The 22631-nt window shown below is 37.7% G+C and overlaps 1 protein-coding gene and 1 long non-coding RNA gene across 2 annotated transcripts; one reads left to right on the top strand and one right to left on the bottom strand.

Moving 5' to 3' along the window:
- Positions 1–3557: 3557 nt before the first annotated feature.
- On the bottom strand, positions 3558–4356 carry LOC121050082. Its single transcript, XR_005801698.1, has 3 exons — positions 4301–4356; positions 3978–4054; positions 3558–3618 (listed from the first exon to the last, which is right to left on the bottom strand). It is a non-coding gene; the product is annotated as an uncharacterized LOC121050082 (long non-coding RNA).
- A 12937-nt stretch (positions 4357–17293) lies between these two features.
- Positions 17294–19534, top strand: LOC112171445 (L10-interacting MYB domain-containing protein-like). Its single transcript, XM_024308628.1, has 3 exons — positions 17294–17644; positions 18648–18846; positions 19512–19534. The coding sequence occupies exons 1-3, from the start codon at positions 17294–17296 to the stop codon at positions 19532–19534; spliced, it is 573 nt and encodes a 190-aa protein (XP_024164396.1).
- The last annotated feature ends 3097 nt before the right edge of the window (positions 19535–22631 follow it).

Here is a 22631-nt window from a genome sequence, read left to right on the forward strand (position 1 = left end):
ATTACTCATTCTTTGTTGTCTGAGATTAATAATACACAACAAATATAATTCATTCTTTGTTGTATGAGATATGTAACACACAACCAAAGTGAAATTATCTCCCTTGTCTGTTGATTCACTCAGACAATAGAGATGATTTTATTTCTATTGTGTGTTATGAATCTCACACAATAGAATTTTGTTTTATTTTGTTATTGTTTCACACAACAACTATATTTGGTTAGCTGTGGTGTGAATATTGTAATCAAATTGGATAACAACCAGTGACTGTTGTAGGAGAAGCCTCAATTTTGAACTCTTTTACAGTCATACAACACACATACAACACATTGTTTTGTATTGTGTTGTATGACTTAACCTTGGAAACAAGAAGAATATCCATATAAACATTGTCCAGATATAATGCTCGATATATTACCATATAAACAATACTCTAATCTATATAATTCAACTACCGTTATTCAAACATCTATACATTCAAGTAACTAGATAATGTACCAAACAAGAGCATTCCTAGCTAGCTAGTCATACATGAATAAAAAACATTCATATTCTCAATGGAAATGACTCTTAGCCTTCACACTATGCCAAAAAACGTATCAGACTACAGACAGAAACTGTTGTCTGATTTGGAGTGCCACCGTTGTAGACCGAGCCGTTGTCTGTTGAAAATTCAGACAAGGGTGGAACACAGTTGTCTGAGAAACATACAGACAACGTTTATGTGTTAAACGTGTTGTGTGATACTCGACAGATGGCTCGGCAGGTGGCTCGGCAGATGTCAGGCGTACCTGCGCGGCAGTTGCGGCGCTGCCTTCAGACAACAGTGCTAGTTTTGAAGTTGTTGTATGTTGAGCTTCTCAGACAACGGACTTTTATTTTGTGTGTTGTCTGACTGATATTCAAACTTCAGTTCTTGGACTATATCTGTTGTCTGATTAACTTTAGGACAACATAATTCAATTTCTTCTGTTGTCTGATTAACTTTGCGACAACAGAGTTTAATTGCTTCTGTTGCGTGAGTGTAGATTAGAAGACAGTGATTTATTAAAAACCGATGTATGATATGAATGATTGCAGTGTGATATGTCCCCATTTTTGGTCATTTAGACAACAGGCAGTTATCATTATATTTGTTCTGTTGTCTGATTATTTGAACATATCTCATTCCTGAATTAAATTGTGCATTTGATCCATTTACATACCAAATATAAACATTGCAAACCATCAAATATAAACATTGCAAACCACTAATCATTGAACCCAACATTTTAAACAAGAAAAGCATTCTAGTGCATGCCCATCTACTTGGGACATCAAAAAGCTAATACATATATATCCATTGTTCCAAAACATGCAACACATGGTGCATGACAATGAGCACAAAAAAAGATGCTTTCCTTAGCAAAAATGGACCAGCAACAAGCACGCTACTTCATGGCTCATGCACATATGTGTTGACAACAAACTTCCCCCACTCATTTCGCACTTGATCAATATCCGCTTGGGTGCATTGGTTACTGCCTCTCCTCTCCCACTGAAATCAGTTTATTATATCAAAAGGATTAGTTAATCATTTTGCGAATAACAAGGGGCATGATCAGGGAGAAAAATTTGATCTCAAGTAAAGAATCCATATAAAATTTAATGAAAAGCCAAATCAGTAAACATATATATAAACCTTGTACATTGAAGTAATGGTTGGTTTTCATAGGCATAGCTAGACTTTCGACAACATACAAATTCGAGTTCACAAACCATGAGTAAAAGGGTAATCAGATAAAAGAATTAGACTTGAAACAAATGAAAAGTTTACCCATACTTTGATTCGAAAGTATGAGAGATCAGCTTTTTCATTAGCAAAAACTGAAATTGGCATCAACTTAACATGTAAAGTCTCTTTACTGTAAGCAAACTCTTGTAGGAAAAAAAAGGGAAAATGACCAACTGTGCACAGCTAAAAGATTTTGTTCAGATCAGAAAGTCATTGCCAAGGCTTTTGGTAAATGGCCAAGGCTAAAACGTCATAAGTACTTAAAAGCCAAGAGCATCTATTAGTTATTAATATAGGCAAACCTTCATTGAGTGATCTATTTTTGAGTTCGTAAACTCGTAACTTCAATGTAGCTGTAGTCAAGAACGAAGCTTTGCTTCAAGTGAATTCCACAATTGAGAAGCTTTGTTTCAAAACGTAGTGCAGGGTAAATCAAAAATCAGTTTTTTTTTTTTTTTTGCAAGACAGGAAAGAAGTCAGCAAGTATGTTGAACATGTATATCAGCAGTCGAAAAATTCAAAAGGGTTTAGAAAAGAGAAAGAAAAGAACTTTGTTTTAATATAGGCCCAATAATGAAAGTTTTGGTTCCAAGTTTGACTCAACGAACGTGACACAAGAGTGTATTTCAAATCAGACTTTTCATACCAAAACACAACGTCATATGTACCAAATTGAGAACTTGATACGAGAAAGCATTTAAGGAAAAGAGTAAAATTGAGGATATAATTTGGTGTGCACAAAGTAGAGAATTTCTGTAAGTATGGCTCAAATGCTAGTTTCAAATCAGCTTTTCACTTGAGCATCAACTTTTAATAGGCAAAGACATGATGCAGCTTTATTTGCCGTAAAGCTTTGTAAGAAGAAGACACAGAATATTATAGTTTATGTTCATACTTCGAAGAATTCCAGCAAATTATGAAACAGAACTTTAACATAACAAATCTTTTCTGAGGAATAAGTACTTGAGACTCTTGTGATCTTGAGACTCTTGTGATCACAAGAGTCTCAATACTTATTCACCCAAAAAGATTAGAATTTAACCATTAAAAAAAAATGCCTTACTCTGATTTCAGTTTTTAACCACCACCTTAGTCATGACTCAAGGTTGGGTTGTGACACGCCTTTTCAGTTATGATAGTCTACACCTGAAATTTAGAGACCCAACAATAAAACAAAGTCTCTTGGCCCTTTTTCAGAGCTTCCGCCAACCCATGCTTCTTCATGAATCATTTTTACTTCGCTTTACCTAATAAGAAAAACATAAAGATGAGTGATTAACAAAGCTCAAGTGTGTAGTTAGAAATAGTAAGTAACACACATGCACAAGCAACCATACCCACCACTATACTTGACTGCTATGATATGAAACAGGGGTTTAATATATCTCTATTCATAATTGGGATTTATGCAGAATCATTAATAACCATATTAGCAAAAATTCAATTCTTTTTGTCATTGAAAAACCATAATCAGAATATGATTTGTTTACAGGCACCTACCATTGCTTTAGCATTTCAACTTCAAAACCATAATGTTCAAACATATAAATTACACTTGAACATGTTGGAACAAACCTACAGCTAGCTTAGAAAAGAACTTGACTTTGACACTAAAAAGACAAAAATAACTTAATTTCTGGACAGCTCAAATAAACAGGGTGGAAGGAAAAAAATTACTTTTCAGTATAAAAGAACCAACCAATATTGGTAATCATAATCTTATACAAAAGCCAATAGATCTAGGATAAAATTGACCTGATCAATGACCCTTCTTCACTGTGTCTTTAGATTTCCATCAAGCTTTGGATCTTTCATTCCCTTGAGAAAATTCTGTTCAAGAGTTGCTGATCCAAGAAGCATTCCAAAAATACAAAATCCAATCATCACCCTTTTTATACAAGTGGATTAGAAGACAGCCAAAAAAAAGAGTCACAGACAAACACTATATATTATTACTCTAGACTCATCCTAGGATTCACCGGTTACCACCATATACTATTAAACCTAGAGCAATGCAAATTGTATCTTCACCAAACTGTACTTGGCTTCATCAATTCTCTATCAAGGTAGCTTATGTTTTGGATCTAGATACCACATAAAGAACTATTTGTTCTTAGAGTTGACAGTCCTTACAGTAACCCAGATTATCATAGAGCTCTTACTTGAAGACAAAGTCTGTAAGGTATATAGGATCATGCAGTACCTTTGAACTCCACCTAATTTTCTAGGCTGAAATTGATTCCTCGAGGGTTCCTCCATTGAAAGCCCCACACACATAAACTGCAAGTTCAAAGCAAAATTATCATATAGTGCATAACTAATCTATAGTTCATAAATCATTTTTTCAGTTGGAGACCTAAGAACCTACTTCAAAGATAAAGACACAATAAACTTTTAATCTAAAATAACAAAGGGAAATAGAAAATACATCATACTACTTAGGAACATGGAGTAACAACATAAATGTTCGTCCAAAAAAATCAAAGTATCGACATAACTATTAAATTATATATAAGTATAACTTACAAGCTCTACAATAAAATAAAGTCTCTTGGCCCTTTCAAAGCTTCTCCCTTGTATTCTGCAATTGTATTTACAGCAACAATTGTAGTTACAGCAGCAATTCAAAGGAAATCAATGGTAGTTACAAATGGAATAGAGAAGAACAAATTGCACATTGCTAAAAGGAACTGAACATAGAATTTTTTCCTTTTTTAAAAAAAAGGGAGTAAAGTTTGATGTTAATATTTACCATTTGCCATATTTACCTACATTCATATCCATTTAATCTCCTCTGTTGCCAGAGCTGAACTCATCTCTTCGCCAGATACTCTACTTGGGTGGTCTCTCTTGGACTCTACAACTTTGTGATTGCCAAGCACCAAAATCTCTATTACTGGCATAAATTCACAGACAATAAAAAAAAAACACTAATATTACCAGGATCTTTGCAAATATTGGTCGAACTTGTACAAAAAGATCCAACCAACCCAACCGAAAAAGTGAAACCTAAAAAAAAGAAATAGAAAAGACGGTACAAGAACCCAGCTTTGAAGGCCACTTAAAATAAAATTCATTTCATTGAAGAACAATAACCTTACTTCACATTCAGTATACCCATATCGTTGAGCATAGAGAGTTGGGTTCACTACCCTTTTCAATGTGCAAATAAATAATATGAAAAGTGAATTTTTACATGAACAAATAAATAACATAGATGGAAATTTAGAATACCTACAGAAGATGGCATGAATCTTTAGCTAAAAAAGCTTCATTTTAAAGCAAAACTGCAAACTGAAAAAATCTTGAAAACAAGCCATCTCAAGTCAAAATTGAATGAATCAGACCTCAATTTAAGAATAAGAAACAAGAATGACGAAACCCATAAATCAAATTTGGAATCCAAACAACTGAAATTATCATAAAAGTTTGAATAAAAAAAAAATTCTATAACATGGATTAGAAACCCTAAATCAGATGGATACCAAAGATTGGGCAACTGGATTCGCGCACAGCTGAGAGAGGCTTGTCAACGCCCGCTGAATCGAGTATGAGATCTTGCCTTTCACAAGGTTACAGTCGAAGTGGTGGAGGTCGTCCCAGCGATGGTGCGTGGTGATAAGGTTGAACACAGTGTTATCGGGATGCGTGCATGTTGGAGGACAGTGAAGAGGCCGATAGTGAAGCCAAGGTCATGGCGATATCGATAATGGAGAAGGCGAGGAAGAGGACGGATTTGGGAGGAGAGAAAGAAGAGATTTGAGAGAGAGAGAGAGAGAGAGAGAGAGAGAGAGAGAGAGAGAGAGAGAGAGAGAGAGAGAGAGAGAAACGCGAGTGAGCCGAGTAGGGAATAGTGTTCGATCTTTTTTATTGGTCAGACAAAGCAATGACGGCCTAGAGCCCTAGACTTTGCGCTTAAAGGGACACAGAAGATTTTAAAAGGAGACGTCCTTATTAGGTTATAAGGACGGTTAAGTTAAAAACTGTCTTGATATCTTTTAGCTGGCTGTCTCCAAAGCCCATTTCTGTAGTAGTGTCTCCCGCCTAGCTAGTGCGAATTACAAACTCAAGTCTCCCGCCTAGGATTGTCATCTCACATTCGCACAACAGAAATAGCTCATTCTGTTGTAGGAGCTTACAAGCATTTCACCCAAAAATTGACCGTTTTGGGGGTAATGACTCTCATTTTAAGGGACATCTATTTTTCTTCCAAACTTGCACAACACAAATAAAAAATGTGTTGTATGATAGTTTGTAATTTACTCTCATACAACGGATACAACTATACTGTTGTACAAGTTGAGTCAAAATTTTGAACCAAATTTGAGCAAGGTGGGAGGGAATTTCTTTTTTCATTCAGACAACAGACAAATCCTTAAAACTGTTGTACAATAATCTTGGACCCAAAAAAATTGATGTATGACCTCCTTATACAACGCCAATCTCATTAAACCTGTTGTGTGAAGCAGTTTCAGTGATCACACAATTGAAATTTTTTTTTTGTTGTCTAAAAAGTGTAGTGTGATGCAGTTTTTGGCATAGTGTCAGCAGCCTTTGGCTAGCTTCAATAAAACCTGGAAGGACCTGGCTCCAATTGTTTTATACTTTCTGCAGATTTAGCATCATCAGGAATGAGATCAACTTCCTTCATTACACATAAGGCCCCAGTTTCTCTGCAATATATTTAGACAAAGTAATCAGCAGAAGAAAATAACAACAAAACTGCAAGCAAAAATACCAAACAGAAGCGCAAGCAACAAAATCAAAACCCTAACTCATGACAAAATACTTCTTCTTTTTCTATGGCCGAAACCACCTCAGATTGTTTAGGTTGCTGCTAAATAAGATATACTTAGATGCAATGATCAAAAATCAGTTATCAAAACCGAACAAAGTAGAAGTGGTGCTAAGATAGGGCAAGCTACAAAAATAACTCCTATATTATCTCATAGCTATTACCATAATTTAATATCCAAATCAAATTTGGAGAGTAAGAGTGCTAAGGATGGCAGCATTAACACAAGTCATGATTTTATCAGTACTTGCAAACTACACAAACAATAAACTCATCAGCAACCAAAAATTAAAAGCTAATATCAAGCCTACAATTATTTCCATGTACTTGTATTTTTATACGAAAGTGCCAAGGTACGTGAAAAGCATATTTATATGGCTAAACTTAGAACCAAAAAAGATATACCGACATTAGTCACAGTGCACCATAACATTCTAAAACCAAAATCAATATTGACAATAAACATGTGATTCATGGTCTGCAATAGAAACAACCATATCTTCTGGCATCACATTTCTTTCATCCACAAAATGTCCTAAATTTAATAAAATAGAAGATGTTCAGATGGTACCTTGTGATAGTTATCACCTCATGAAAGATGTTGAGATCTTCTGAAGACAAGAGACAAGTGACATGTGATAAGATTAAGGCATGGTTCTTGCTTGCAAAGTTGAAGGATTGATAGATTAAGGCATAATCCGCACTGGTCCTTCGCTAAACTCACAGGTACTGCAAAACTTCATTCCAAGGTAATCTCACCAGTGAGCTGGTTCTGAGCAAGATCACTGCAAACAAAACAGCATCAAAGCAGAAGAAAATAAAACTCATCAGTCCCAAATAGAAAGGAATACCAACAACCAAAAGTAAGTTCTCGGAGCTCATGCTAATGAGATGATGACAATTCTTATGTGTGCATCACAGAGATATGAAGTATGGTAATATGAGAATAAATTAGATGCTTGGATCCAGCAGATTTCATAGGTTGCAGCAACCACAACATATTTCATTTTTAGTCACGGTAATAGTTATGTTCAGCATGCTTTCACTTGTAAGCAAATATGATATTACTATAGTAGCATAAGTTTCTTATATGCAAATTCTGGAAATAATATTACAAGAGATTGGTCAGATAATAAAAGATTGCATGCAAAGGTACCGCCTTCAACATTGCCAGGATTGAATTCAAATTGGTCCATCTTGCCAAGGCACGAGTGGCTGCAGCCTACAAAATACCACACGAGGTTAAAAGAACAGGAACCTATTGAACATCAATTGTCAAAGAGAATATACAGAATGACAAGATTCAAGACTACCAACCTGTATAACTGGTCCAGCTGCTAATGGATCAGAGTATGGCACGCCTAATTCAATTATGTCTGATCCACAAGAATCGAGGACCTTCAATGCTTCTGCGGTGACTGATAGATCAGGATCACCGACAGTAGTGTAAGGGATTAATGAAACCTGCATAAAAACACATCTTCATCAAAACAACATATTCTCATAAATAAACACTCCCATCTAAAATCAACCACAAATCCTGATCCTCAAATAAAATTCATCTGAAAAACTTATATACCTTGATACTTAACTGATATAAAGAGGGCACAACAAATAAAAACTTTGCTCAACACCACTCAAATCATATCTTCTGACCTAATCTAATGAACTGCTATAATTATGAACCCTTGATTTAACCATTACTTACTTCAATTAAAGTCACATTCATACAAAGTGTGGATTCTAATCAATCAGCATTCTATTTCCCAAACCCAATTTGGCAATGAATTAGCCTGAGCAGAAAAATTTCAAAAGAATATTTGCATTTGCCTAGTGATTGAAGCCAAATGCAAGCCCTGCATTTGAAGGGTCTGCAAATTTCTGAGCAGGGCTTCAAGTGAAAGCACATGAAAATAGTCCTGGCACACCAATTAGAATTTCATACCTTGCCTTGCTCCTTCAGTTTGATGAAAGTTTTGGAGAGGCCAACGCTGGTGTTGGTGGTGGTCAGAGAAGCCATTGGAGTAAATTTCTTGAATGAAAGGGTTGACTTTTGAGCCCGAGAATCGAAAAGCAATGGGCTTTGAGGCTTCTTCAGCTGAAGAAAACCAGTCGCAGATTTAAGAGAAGAAGCCATTTAGTTGAGTCCTTGAATATAAAACAATGTGAAGGCTTTGTACGTAGGGTTTTCGCTCAAACTGAAGGAGCAAGGCAATGTATGAAATTCTAATTAGTGTGCCAGCAAGGCAGCAAGAAGAATTTGATCATTCATCCATTCATTCAATCAAGAGTAAAGCAGCAACTTACCCGAGCTTGAAGATTTCTGAATTGAACTAAGACTCCAAGAGCAAGACCAGTTGACCACGAGCCCGATACTCCAACTGAAAACCCAGAAATTAATGAAAGAGTGGGACACAGATCGATTGTAAACCCAGAATAGATCGATTGAAAACATTAAACCCAGAAATTCAACTTACCAATTTTGGGTTCGTAAAACTTCAGCCTAAAATACCAAACCCGAAACACTGAAAGACAAGGCATTCATCACACACCACTTAAGACCTAAGCAAATTTCAACACCCAAAGCAGGACCAAAATGGTAAAAGGAAAAGGAACCTGAAGAGAAACTGTCGATTGAGGTTAGAGACCTCAGGGAGATCCATGTCGATGACTTCGATTTCTTGGAAGCCAGACAAAGCCAAGTCCTTGAGCAATTCACAACCCAACCCACCAACGCCTACCACCAGCAGTCTGACGTACTGAGAGAGCTCGCATAGCTTGACGGCTGAAATGACGAAGGCCATGGTTGCAGATCCAGAGACTGAGAGAGCTTTCAGGAGAGAGAAAGAGAGGATGGTGAGAGAGATCCAAATCAGTTTGTGAAAGAGGATTTAGGGATTTAGATAGTTGAAATTAAGTGAGGAATTGGAAACTGGGGAGAGAGGGCTGAGAGAGGTTTCACAAGACAGAGAGCGTTCGAGGAGGACTGAGAGATTCACAAGAGAGATCGAGGTTTCACCAGAGAGAGGCGTTTCGGGGAGGTTATTCGAGAGAGAGGGTCGAGAGGCTTTGTATGTTGTGTGCTAGGTTTGGTTTTCCTTCTTGTTTTTTTTTGTTTGGGATGTGGCATGGCAATTAAACCTAGCAAAAAATTTTCAAAGTTACTCACACAACAAAAACCTCACTAACTGTCGTGAGTGCACTAAATAAAATCAAACTGTCGAAACATGGAGGGAAACATGCCGCCTACAACATTTTGGCTCAAAATATTGCCGCCTATGTTCCTACCTCACACAACATAAAAGTATAACTTCTGTTGTCTAATTTCTACAGCTTGCCTACTAGGTGTACCTAGTGGAAGATGTTCAAGCAAGCTTCCTCAAAATTTGGCATCCAATTTTCAATCACACAACGAAAATCTCAAGCACCGTTGTACCTAGTAGCCCAAATTTCAGATGTCAAGAGGCAACCAAGACTCGAGAGTGGAGAGAAATATGCCGCTATAATTTTTAAGACTCAGACAACAGACAATACTTAATTGTGTTGTGCAATGTAGTTATGAGAAAAAAGTTATCACTTTGTTGACATTCACACAACAGAACATCACTAATACCGTTGTACAATAGAGTTCACTTAAACAAACAACAGACAATTTTTGTTCTTTTGTGTGATTAGTGTTTTGTGATTAACTTTTTATAGTAGTGAAGGAATACTATTCTGAATAGGACTAGGAATTCTAGAACACTCTCTCCTATTACAACCATGAAACTAATCCTAATTTGATTAGGCACACAAAGTCTATTTTCCTTCAACACTCCCCCTTCTGCCGCTCAAACTTTGTAGTAACGCTTCATCCGTTGCCTTGTTAAAAACCTTGCTCGAGTGAAAAACCCTGTGGGACAAAAAACAAGCTCGAGGAGGAGAAAAATAGTACAACACGTCCTTCACTCTTCGAGATTAAACATGTAGACATCATAACTCCCCCTGATGTAGATATCTCCCCTTGATTGCTACAATCGTGGGAGTTCGGATAACTTTCTCAATCCGATGCTCTTCACATGTTTCTCGAAGGTGGATTTAGGTAATGACTTAGTGAATAAGTCCGCTACATTATCCTCTGATCAGATATGATTCACTTCAATCTTTAGGAGTGATTGTTATTGCTGATTATAAAAGAATTTTGGCGATATATGCTTGGTTTTGTCGCCCTTAATGAAACCTAATTTCATTTGCTCAATACAAGCTGCATTATCCTCATAAATACATGTAGGTTCATCCGTGGTAGACTTCAAACCACAACTTCCTTGAATGTGTCTAATTACAGACCTTAGCCATATGCATTCACGCACAGCTTCATTTAGAGCAATAATCTCTGCATGATTTGAGGAAGTAGCAACAAGGGTCTGTTTTGTAGACCTTCAAGATATCGCGATGCTTCCCATGGTAAAGACATAACCCGTTTGGAAGCGACATTTGTGAGGGTCAGAGAGGTACCCTGCATCAACAAAACCCATCAAGACATCGTTGTGGTTTTGATGGAGTGGAGGAGGGTGAGGACGGCCACCCTTGGTGGTGGTGTCGGCAATGTTGCCAGCCATGGCGTTTTGGATGGTGGATCTTGAGCCAATTTGGTCCGATCTTATCCTTCCGTCATTCCTTTTCTCTTTGTAGAGATAGAATATACCCATATCAATCGTACCTCTTAAGTATCGAAAGATTGTCTTTACACCAATCCAATGGCGGCGTGTTGGCACAGAGCTATGACGAGCTAACAAGTTCACTGTGAATGAGATGTCTGGTCTTGTGTATTGAGCTAAGTACAATAATGCGCCTATTGCACTTAAATAGGGCACTTCGGCCTCTAATAATTCTTCGTCCTCATCCTTTAGACGAAACGGATCTTTTCCGGGATCAAGACTATAGCCAATCATAGGAGTACTCGCAGGCTTTGCTTTATCTTCATTAAGCGCCTTAGGATTTTTTGAGTATATGCAGACTGATGGATCAAAATCTCATCACTACGATGCTCGAGTTTTAAACAGAGACAAAACCGTGTTTTCCCAAGATCTTTCATCTCAAATTCAGATTTCAAGTACTTAGCAGTTTCCTTTAACTCATCTAGAGTTCCAATAAGGTTCATGTCATCGACATAAACTGCTACAATTGCAAATCCGAAACTTGTTCTTTTAATGAACACGCATGGGCATATTTCGTTGTTAATATATCCCTTCCCAATCAAGTTTCATTGTTAATATAATCCGAAACTTGTTCTTTTAATGAACACACATGGTTATACCACATTCGTCCAGATTGTTTTAATCCATATAGTGAGCGTTTTAATCTTATTGAAAACATGCTCCGTGGTTTAGAGCCACTTAATTTGGGTAATTGAAGTCCATCTGGAACCTTTATATATATCTATGAATCTAGATCCCCATAGAGATATGCTGTAACCACATCCATAAGCTGCATGTCAAGTTTTTTGGGAAACTACCAAACGGACAAGATAGCGGAACGTTATAACGTCCATTACAGGAGAATATGTCTCCTCGTAGTCGATTCCAGGGCGTTACGAGAAACCTTGCGCCATGAGGTGGGCTTTATATCTAACCTCAATTTTCTCATTATGCTTTCTAACAAAGACCCATTTATGGCCAACAGGTTTTACATCTGGGGGTGTCTACGTTATAGACCCAAATACCTGTCTCTTTGCTAGTGAATCCAATTCAGCCTGTATCGCATCTTTCCATTTAGGCCAATCCACTCTTCGTTGACATTCTTCGACTGAGTGAGGTTCGATATCATCGTGTTCTATAATTCCTTGAGCAATAGAATATGCAAACACATCATCAAGGATAATAGAATCTCGATTCAACGTCTCATGTACTCTAGTGTAATTCATGGAGATCTCCCTATTCTCTGGAATTGGTTCTAACATTGGAGCGTCCCCCAATTATGTCTCTTGGACATAACCATAGTCCGGAATATTCTCATGAGATGGATTATTCACATCGATGATTAATGGATTGTTTTGTGCCAAACTCGCTTTCTTTCTTGGGCAAGAATTCATTGAACCTATGGGCCTCCCAAGCTTCCTGGCAGGAGCTGTGGGCCTAGCCACAACGTCACCATGGAAGGAGACGTTGGCGCCATGCTCAGTTTCCCTTGAGATGGCGTCATGTCCTCTAATTTTAGGGACATCAATCCTTGTAGGCACGTTTGCAACAGGTATATGTGATCTCATCACTTTAGCGATATCAAAAAAAGCATCAGGCATTGATTCTGCTACGTTATGAAGATCATGAATTCTCCGCTCTTCAATTTTGGACTGTGCAGTTCGGGGATCAAGATGAGATAGAGTGGGGACAGGGAATTGTCGTTCCTGTTGAACATTAATGTTCTTATCTCTCCCTAACGACAGGAAGACTGTCTCATCAAAGTGACAATCCACAAATCTAGTGGTAAAGAGATCGCCTGTCAAGGGTTCTAAGTAGCATACAATCGTTGGAGAATCATATCCAACATAAATGCCTAATCGTCGTTGAGGACCTATTTTAGTGCGCTATGGAGGCGCAATTGGCACATAAATTGCACACCCAAATATGCGTAAGTGGGAGACATCAGGCTCATACCCAGTCACCCTCTGAAACGCAGAAAAGGGTTGAGTGGCAGTAGGCCTCAGACGAATAAGCACAACTACATGCAATATTACATAGCCCCAAGCAGAAATAGGGAGATTGGTGGGCATTACAATGCTCTAGCGACCATTTGTAATCATTTAATGGCGGCTTTTGCGAGACCATTTTGGGTGTGAATATGAGGAACAGGATGTTCAACTTCAATCCCAATGGACATGCAATATTCATCAAAAGTTTTTGATGTAAACTCCCCAGCGTTGTCTAATCTTATAGAATTAATAGGACGGTCAGGGTGGTGAGCCCTTAACTTAATAATTTGTGCTAGGAGTTTAGCAAATGCAGCGTTCCTTGTGGACAATAACATGACATGTGACCAGCGTGTCAATGCATCAACCAACACCATAAAATATCTAAATGGTCCGCATGGTGGTTGAATAGGTCCACAAATATCACCTTGGATTCTTTGCAAGAATGGTATATTTTCTTTAGTGTCCTTTGCATAGGATGGTGTCGATCCTAATTTTGCTAAAAAGCAGGATTTGCAAAATGAATGATATTTGTGGTGAGCCATGAAGTCACAATGGACCTTAGAAGTAGAAGGAGGAGTCAAAGAATGGTCCATAGTGTCAAAGCCATGTTGTTGCTGTAGGGGGTAGACGGTGCCGGCCCCTAAGTGGCTGGTCTTGCACAGTCTTGGCGCCGTAAGGTGTAGGTGCATCTCCTTGAAACAATTTTTTTGATTCTTACTTCTCTTCATTCTTAAGAATGGATGTCCGTGTGAAGTCTTTAATATACGGATCATCATATCACGACCTGGGTGTCCCAGACAGTCATGCCAAAGCCTATATGTGTCAGAATCCCATAAATCATCTCTCATAACATGATTGGATTCAATGATTCGAATAATGGTTGCATACAACATACTAGAACGACACATAAGTTTCTCTAAGACTCGTTTATGTCTGTAGTCGTTAGAGGTGATGCAAAGGAACGCTTGTCTATTCTCACAATGTGTTTCCACATGAAAACCATTGGCTCTTATATCTTTGAAGCTCAAAAGGGTTCTTTCAGCCCTAGGAGCGTAGAGAGCTTTAGTGACATTAATGATTGTGCCATGTGGCAACAAGAATTGAGCTGATCCTCGACCATGAATCAATTTAGATGACCCTGCCATCGTAGTCACTGAAGATCAAGTAGGCGTAATCTTAAGAAATAACTGCCTATTTCAAAGTATGGTGTGCGTAGTAGCACTATCCACGAGGCATTCTAGCTCTCCGGGAAACATACTTGAATGGATAAAATTTGAATCAAAATCGACACTTTATTTCAGTGAAAGCCAATGATTATGTCAAAGTTTCTAAATTTAATCCAAAAAGGCTAATCAAGCTTACACAAGTAGTAGTTACTCAATCCATTTGGTAATTCCAATTTGGTTGTGACCAGGTAAGGTAAGGCGAGATTTTGGTGGAGCGTTGCTCACTTTTAAAACCGTTCTCTCAGTTCAAACCTTTCCTAGACAACATAATTACTCTTGAGTACGACTAGTGAGAAATAGTTATAACCACTGTCTTTGTTGATAGTTTCCAAATTTTTGGATTTGGATTGAAACCAATGACGTTTATATGGTCAAATTTTTTATTCTTATGAACGCTCTTAGTTTGTAAAAATCGATGCTCACAGACGCTCTTAATCCGAAGATCAGGAACGCTCGTAGTTCGTATGTAGCGTGAATCCCCACGATTCTACTTATAGCAAATCGAACCCACGTTACAGAAAGGTGGGATGTAGAAGAAGGGATTTTTTAAGTCCCCAAAGAAAAATAAAAATAAATTTAAATTTCAAAAACGGGAACAACTTACTAGTGAAAACTTACTCATGAATTTCGGAACTTGAAATTCTTAATACACACGCGTGTTGATGCAGGCGTGTAGGATTGCAGACGTGCTATCGATCCTGGGTCGGGGATTGCAAACTATCTTTCAATCCCTGCTGTGTGGTCGAGATGTACAGGATTGCAACGTCAGTTTGAAAAACTTGTTTCTTGAGAAAAGGTGGCCGAAAATTGCTAGCTCGGCCGGAGGTGCTGCTTGCTTTGGTGGAAGAGTGCAGGTCTCAAAACAACTCCAATAAGGCTGAAATTCTGAGGTCAGATAGAAGAGACAGAGACAAACAGCTTTGATGAAGGAAGAATTTTGATCTGAGGTCCCGATCAAGATATTTTGGGATGTGCAATTAGGCTAATCTGCACAGGAACAAGCGTCCTGTTGTGTTGCAGGGGCAGCAGGCGTGCGGCGATGCTGCAGGGGAAGTAGGCAGCACACAGGTGTGTAAGATCTGCAGGGGCAGCATGCAACACAGGGGTGCGCAGGTGGGCAGCAATGGTTAGGCTAGCTCGGGCTAGGTGCAGCGATAATGAAGAAAATTTTTCGGGTTTTTGTTTTGTGGTTAGAACTCGTGCTGATAACGTGTTTAAAAATAAGAGATTTGAGAGAGATTGATGAGAGAATTGTCTTTCATTATTGAGAATAGGAGCCCTATATATAGAGATTACAAAGTACATATTCTAATGTTACAAGGAATACTATTCTGAATAGGACTAGGAATTCTAGAATATTCTCTCCTATTACAACCATGAAACTAATCCTAGTTTGATTAGGCACACAAAGTTGATTTTCCTTCAACAACTTTTGGATTCTCTGTTTGATTTCAATTACTAGCCATATACTTTTTTGGACTTGGGATGTCTTAGTTTCTAGGTTTCCGTCGCCGGCAATACTTTGTTGGGGAGGAAGACCTCCTGAAGTGGTAGTGGTGCTAATGGGCTGCATCTCCCTTTCCTATCTACCGGCTTGGGCTTTGCTCTAGGAACGCGCTACAAGGAGATTGTGGGCACTTTTGGCTTGACCAGTTTGTCAGCTGGGCCTATACAGAGGGTGCTTTGAAATCCTCATTCTTTAATTAGGATCTTGGCAATGGGTAGTGGAGGTCCCTCTAATCTTCCATACGTGTCTAGTTTGTACTAGCTGAAGCACTTAAAATCCTGATTGGATATAGGTTTATTCAACAAAACTAGGGCCCAGTTTGGGATAGATTTTGGAGCTGCTTTTGGGATAGATTCTGCTTTTGGGCATACCATATGGTGTTTGGTAAATTCTCTAGCAGTAGCTTTTGGTCCAAATAGCTTCTCATGGAAGCTAAAAGTGAGAAGCACCTTCGGCCCAACTTTTGGATTCTGCTTATGTGGAAAACACGGAGTGAATAGTGTATATTTAATGAAATTTACGAAATGACCAAATATGTCCTCATCCTTTTCTAACAATTACATTGAGCCAATAGGGTTACTTTTAGCGTCTCCATTCTGTCTTCCCAGCGTCCTCTACCGTCAACATATCTTCCAACTCTCTAGAGATAGCTCTGTGCTCCGACATCTTCAAAGCCTACCATCTCTCTCTCTCTCTCTCAGCAAATTGATTCAGAAAGTGATGAATTGATTCAGCGAATCAAACTCATTGTAAGTCCCCTCTCCTTCTCCATCTCTCCCCAAATTTATAGTATATTGCTAAAGCTGCTTCGATTCGCTACGCTTCTTATTCTTTCTCTCCTCTAAGGTACTTACTTAATTTTCTCTATATTCGTCCCCTGTAGAATAAGTAGTCACAGATCGAAACAAGAGGTGCGGCCCTATTTCTATATTTGGTCGATTTGTGGTATTTGGGTACTAAATTTCCGCAGGCAGAGACGGGGTAAGTAAGAATCACTCTTTCAATTCAATTCCAATCCCTCCACATTTTTGTAGTTTGATTTCATTTCTTAATTATAATGCTACCTAGGAATTTTTTTTTTTTTTTTGCTACTGGTTAGTTTATATGTATATATTTCAACCCTTTATATATTAGTGTCAAATTGATGCATTCTGGTCCCTAGTTCCAATTATAAATTGGTCATTGAATCCTTTGGTTTGAAACAAAGGACATATCTAGATCTTTATTGTGGTCAGCAGCTTTGTTGTGTGAGGATCATGTTAGGTGTTGGATATGGTAGTTTATAACAATTGTTTGTTTACTACTAAGCATGTGTTATCTTTAGATGGGAAAGAAGAAATCCACGGGTACTGAAAATGAGGGATCTGGAAAACCAAAAGCCACATGGTCTAATGAGGTAGTAGCTATATTGTGTGATATAGCTGTTAAGGAAGTGGCCAGGGGAAACAGACCTGGTACACATTTTGATAAAAAGGGATGGTCAAATGTTATCAAGGCCTTCAAGGAGTTAACCAGAATGGATTATGATAAAAGGCAATTGAAAAATAAGTGGGATTCACTTAAAAATGATTGGAAATTGTGGAGTTCACTATTGCATAAGGAAACTGGTATTGGATGGGATCCAGCTAGGAAGACTGTCGATGCACCTGCTGAGTGGTGGGAATCCAAAATTCAGGTGTGTATTTTTCCTTCTCTGCTTGTGGTTTTAATCTTTTTTTTCCTAGTCTGAATTCTGTTTCTTTGTTTAGTTTTCAGTACATGAAGCTGCACTGTGGTCTATTGTAGGCATTCATATGTAATATTAGCTTTTGTAATTCTCCGTTATAATGAATTTCAATATTATGTAATAAAGCATTTTTTTAAGTCCATTATCAATCTTATGATTATTGAGTACATACATAATTTCTTTCTTCTTTTTGTTCCTTAAAATGGAGCGGCAAGCAATTGATATCAAGTATATAGAAGCTATAGCCTAAGTACTTGCTAGTTTCTGAATTGATTTTCCTTAATCCCACTTGTACTAGTATTAAATTGGTTATGTTGTACATATATGAAAGAACTCAAATTTTTTCCAAAAGTAGTTTAATCACAGTACTACAGGGTTCAAAGATCAATATATAGCAAGTACAAGAATCATCATATATTATATTTTGAACAAGTAACAGAGTAGATCTAGTCTGAGTCTGAAAAAACGATTAAATTTTGTTGCGGTAGGTTTAGGATGCTGTTGTAGCTCAATAATATATATCGGTCAAATGATCAATATGAGCTGTGCTTATTCTCCCAATCTCCCTCATACAAGTTTAAGAAATAAATTGATCGATGGGCTCTGAGAAGCCAATGACTTTCCAAGCTAGCCGGCCTCTCCCAAAATTCTATTTCTTTGTTTTTTCCTAGAAGATCCGGTCTTAAAGTTTCTTTTATTTGATTGGAGATATATCTATTGTTTGCATTTGCTTGAAATCTTTGTGATCAATATTATTATAAGTAACAATCTTCTCTTATCTTCTTCTTTTGTAGATCAATCCAAAGTATCACAAATTTCGTGATGTTGGAATTAGTCTTGAAATGATGGCTGTTTATGATAACATGTTATATCTATTGTTTGCATTTGCTTGAAATCTTTGTGATCAATATTATTATAAGTAACAATCTTCTCTTATCTTCTTCTTTTGTAGATCAATCCAAAGTATCACAAATTTCGTGATGTTGGAATTAGTCTTGAAATGATGGCTGTTTATGATAACATGTTTAGGGGTAGCACAGCCCTAGGTCACTTTGTCATGATTCCCTCAGCTACTATAGATATTGAAGAGGTGGTGGAGGATTCTGAGCATAATGTAATTTCTGGAGATGATGAGGAGATAGACCAGCAAGGTAATGAACCAAGAGGGAAAAAGAGAACAACTGTGGAGTGCCAAACTGGGCCTAATAAAGAAAAAAAAAGATAAAGGAGTTATGGGGGGACCAAAAGGGAAGAAAGAAAAGGTGGGAGGTGCAGCTCAATTGTCTAAACAAATTGATCGTCTTGTTGAAGTATTCAAGAGTAGAAGTACAGCTACATCTATCTGTAATACTAGTATGGAACAAGGAACTAGTATTCCACTACACCAATTTCGGAATCAGACAACACATATCAGACGACAGCAAACATTTTAACTGACGTCTGAAATAATCAGACGACAGCAAGAATTTTTCTGTTGTCCAATTTTTCGAATCAGACGGCAGTTGTTACGTTGCTGTTGTGCAATTGTAAATCAGACAATGGTTGTTTTTCCGATGTTTTCTGAATCAATCAATTCAGACAACAGTTATTAGATTGATGTTGTCCAAGATTGATTAACACAATGGTTGGCAAAAGATGTTGTCTGATTGTTTTTAATCACACAACAGTTATTACTTCTCTGTTGTGTAATTACTATTAATACAATGGTTGAAAAAGATGTCGTCTGATTGTTTTTATTCACACAACAGTTTTTAATCTTCTGTTGTGCCACTCTCTTTTAGACAATGTATTTGAATTGATGTTGTCTGAATTTTAGGATTCAACATGTTGGCGCCCTAGTTAATTGACTTCAAGACTTGGCCAAAGTTTCAATTTTCACTTCCCTCCATTCTACCAAATTTTGCATTTCACGACTTAGTATTTAAAGAAAAGAACCCTAGCCTTTCTCATTTTCTCCTTCTTCGTCTTTCAGCCGCACATGCCTCTTTCTCTCTGCTCTCTCTCTTCCTCTCACCTTCTCTCTGTCATGCCGGAAAGCTCGACTTCCGGTCGTCGACTTTTGACACCGCCACCACCAAAAGATAGCCCAAGCGATGAAGAATAAAACCCCATCCACCCCTCCATCGATCGAGATCATCGGACCAAGGGAAAACGAAGGTTGCGTTGGATCCAAGGGAAGCAACCACACGTCCCCACAGTCCCAACCAGAGACAAGAGAGAAGGGCCTAAGAGACTAGCAATTAAGCAATTCGCACCAAAACCACGAGATCGAGCTGGTGCTAAATCCAGGTACAACTTTCTCCTTGATTCAGTTTGCGAATTAGGTTCTAGATCTTCTGAATCAGATTTCATATTGATGCTACGTTCCAATCGAATTGAAACCTAATTTTTTGTGATTTTGAGCACGAAGCTCAGCTTAAGTTATGGTTGTCTGCTATTTCTGTGCATTTTTATGAATGAACAAATCGAGTGTTTATGCAAATGTAATGGTGTTTGTGTTGAAGGTGGAGAAAGCGGAGTTTAATGGTGATTGAGACGTAGCCGCGGTGATTCTGGGGAGTCACAGTGGGGAGCAAGAACGGAGTGGATCGGATGGACAAGGACAAGAGCGGTACCGATCTGCTCGCTGCTGACCGTAAAAAGGTACATACACATTGGCTCATAGCACACTAGCTTTCGTAATTCGGCTGTTGTGTTAGCAAATAGAGCTCAAGGGTTTAATTCATTTGCCACACACTTGAACTGTAACTTGTCGAGGTATATTTGTTATTAGGTATAGTTTAGATAGATAGGGAAATCCTGTAATGCCTGTAGGTGTTTTCTTTCATTTTGTTAACTGTTATAGAAACGACTAGAGAGAGACAAATGATCAATCTGATTTTTAATATTTGGTCCCTGTACATTTATCATCAGCTTCAACAATTCCTTCAGAAGAAGGATAAAGGTAGTGGAAGCCAGGGAAAATCCACGAAAAAGTACCCAATCCCTCTTTCTCTTCCTTCCTTATTTAGATTTTATGCTGGTTCCAATTGTTAATGTTGGTATTCTCTCCCCTTTATTTTCTTATAATCGGGTTGATATTGATGAGTGGCTGTGTGAAATTTTCAGGGTTTGTTGATGTATAAAAGCATTAGATTGATTGAATTTGACGGTAGTGCTCTTGGTAGTTGTCATGGTTCTATGATTTCCATATATTATCTTGTGCTTCTTCCAAAGAAAGACAAGTCTATTGTTTTGTTCTTATTGATATAAGTTAGCAGAACGAACAATGAAATACTTTCTCTACATTATAAGCATCTTGTCTATTTTATTTTCTTCTTTAGTTTAGTAAGTATAGAAGATATTGGCACACAGAAAAGATATCAATTTTACGAAACTGCATGCCCTCCTTAATTAATTAGAACATGATGCATAAAGTTCCTTATTTTAGAAAAGAGATTGCGTGATGCATACGAGAAACTCAAAAAGAGAGGTATCCCACTAGCATCAAAGCAAGTGAATTATAGTCTCATATACAAGGCACCAGAGGAGAATGGAGGTAAGGCTACCTGTGACGAACTTGGGATCACTTTGATTGCCTATTCACCTATTGCTCAAGGTACAGTGTGAATTTTTGATGTTTTGCATTCCTTTTAGTAATGCCTTTTGTAACATGTTGCTGCAGGAATATAAGAAGCCAGATTATGCACGTTGTGTTGCTATTGTAGCATCTGCATCTTTGAGGGAGATGATAAAACCTGGTGCCTTGGCTATTATTTCACCTATAGCAGTTGGTGGGTCAATTATGTTTTTATAAATTTGGGCGTGGAGTGGAGATAAGTTTGTTATTGCTTCCATATTAATTAGATCATGAAGGAATAATTATTGCTTGAATCCCTTGCAGGTATTACGTTCCGGATATTTGGATACTATCCGGAGGCAAAGGAAGTGATTGTCATAAGGCTGCAATTACAGGAGACATGTAAGTCCTGATGTCCTCCTTTTTCTGTTAATTTGGAGATGTCTAGTGGTACTGTGGCAGTAGATTTGACCAAGTTCTTATTGTTTTCGTCATTATGATTTATCTAATATTCTGTCAATCATTTACCAGTCTCTGAATTCTCAAAAATGATATCCTCTTGTTTGTTTTGCAGAGTGGGAGACCCATTCAAAGACACAGCTAGACCTTCACTTCATGTCCTTATTAAAATGCTTGCTACAAAAATGCTGGTCATGGCTCCTGTCTTTCTCTTAGTAGTTTATAACAATTCCGGGTTTTCCAGTTTATCAGTCCCGAGTGCACGTAAACTATTTGATTGACTTGTGTCAATCTACTTTTTATAAGAGCTTTAGTATTTGATCATGATGCTCTCAATACCTTGACAATTTATTAATTGCATCTACTTTTCTTTCCTTGCAGTGATTTTGCTTACAACTATCTTAGTGGTACAACACCAAAGGAATAGGCTTCAAGCTTTTGAGTGATTTTGCTTACAACTATATCTTGAGAGATCGAGCAAATTGTATTCTTTTTTATTATCATGTAAAGCTCATGAAACTTGAAAGCTTGTTAAGCTAATGAAAAAGATATAGGCACTTGGGCAAGGTTAATTCCTGTGTAAATGTTGGGACGAATACTGGAATGAAATGGTTTTTGGAATCAAGGATATGTTGTTCAATTGTGTATATCTTCTTTTCTATCTCAGACAATTCAATACCAATCGCAAACCATTATCTAACAAATGAACATAAAGAAAAAAGAAAGAAAAAACTGTTGTCTGAAGCAATGACACACAATAGCTTTAATAGTTTTCCTGTTGTCTTGTTCAAAGTCAGACAATAGTATTCAATTACATTGCTGATCTACAAGCTTCATTCAGACAACAGTTTTTGTACAAATCAATGTTCTCTAAATATTCATTACACGTCAACATTCTTCCAGGGTCTGCCAACTGAA

This window comes from Rosa chinensis, chromosome 6 (assembly GCF_002994745.2).
Source record: "Rosa chinensis cultivar Old Blush chromosome 6, RchiOBHm-V2, whole genome shotgun sequence".
NCBI classification, from domain to species: Eukaryota; Viridiplantae; Streptophyta; class Magnoliopsida; order Rosales; family Rosaceae; genus Rosa; species Rosa chinensis.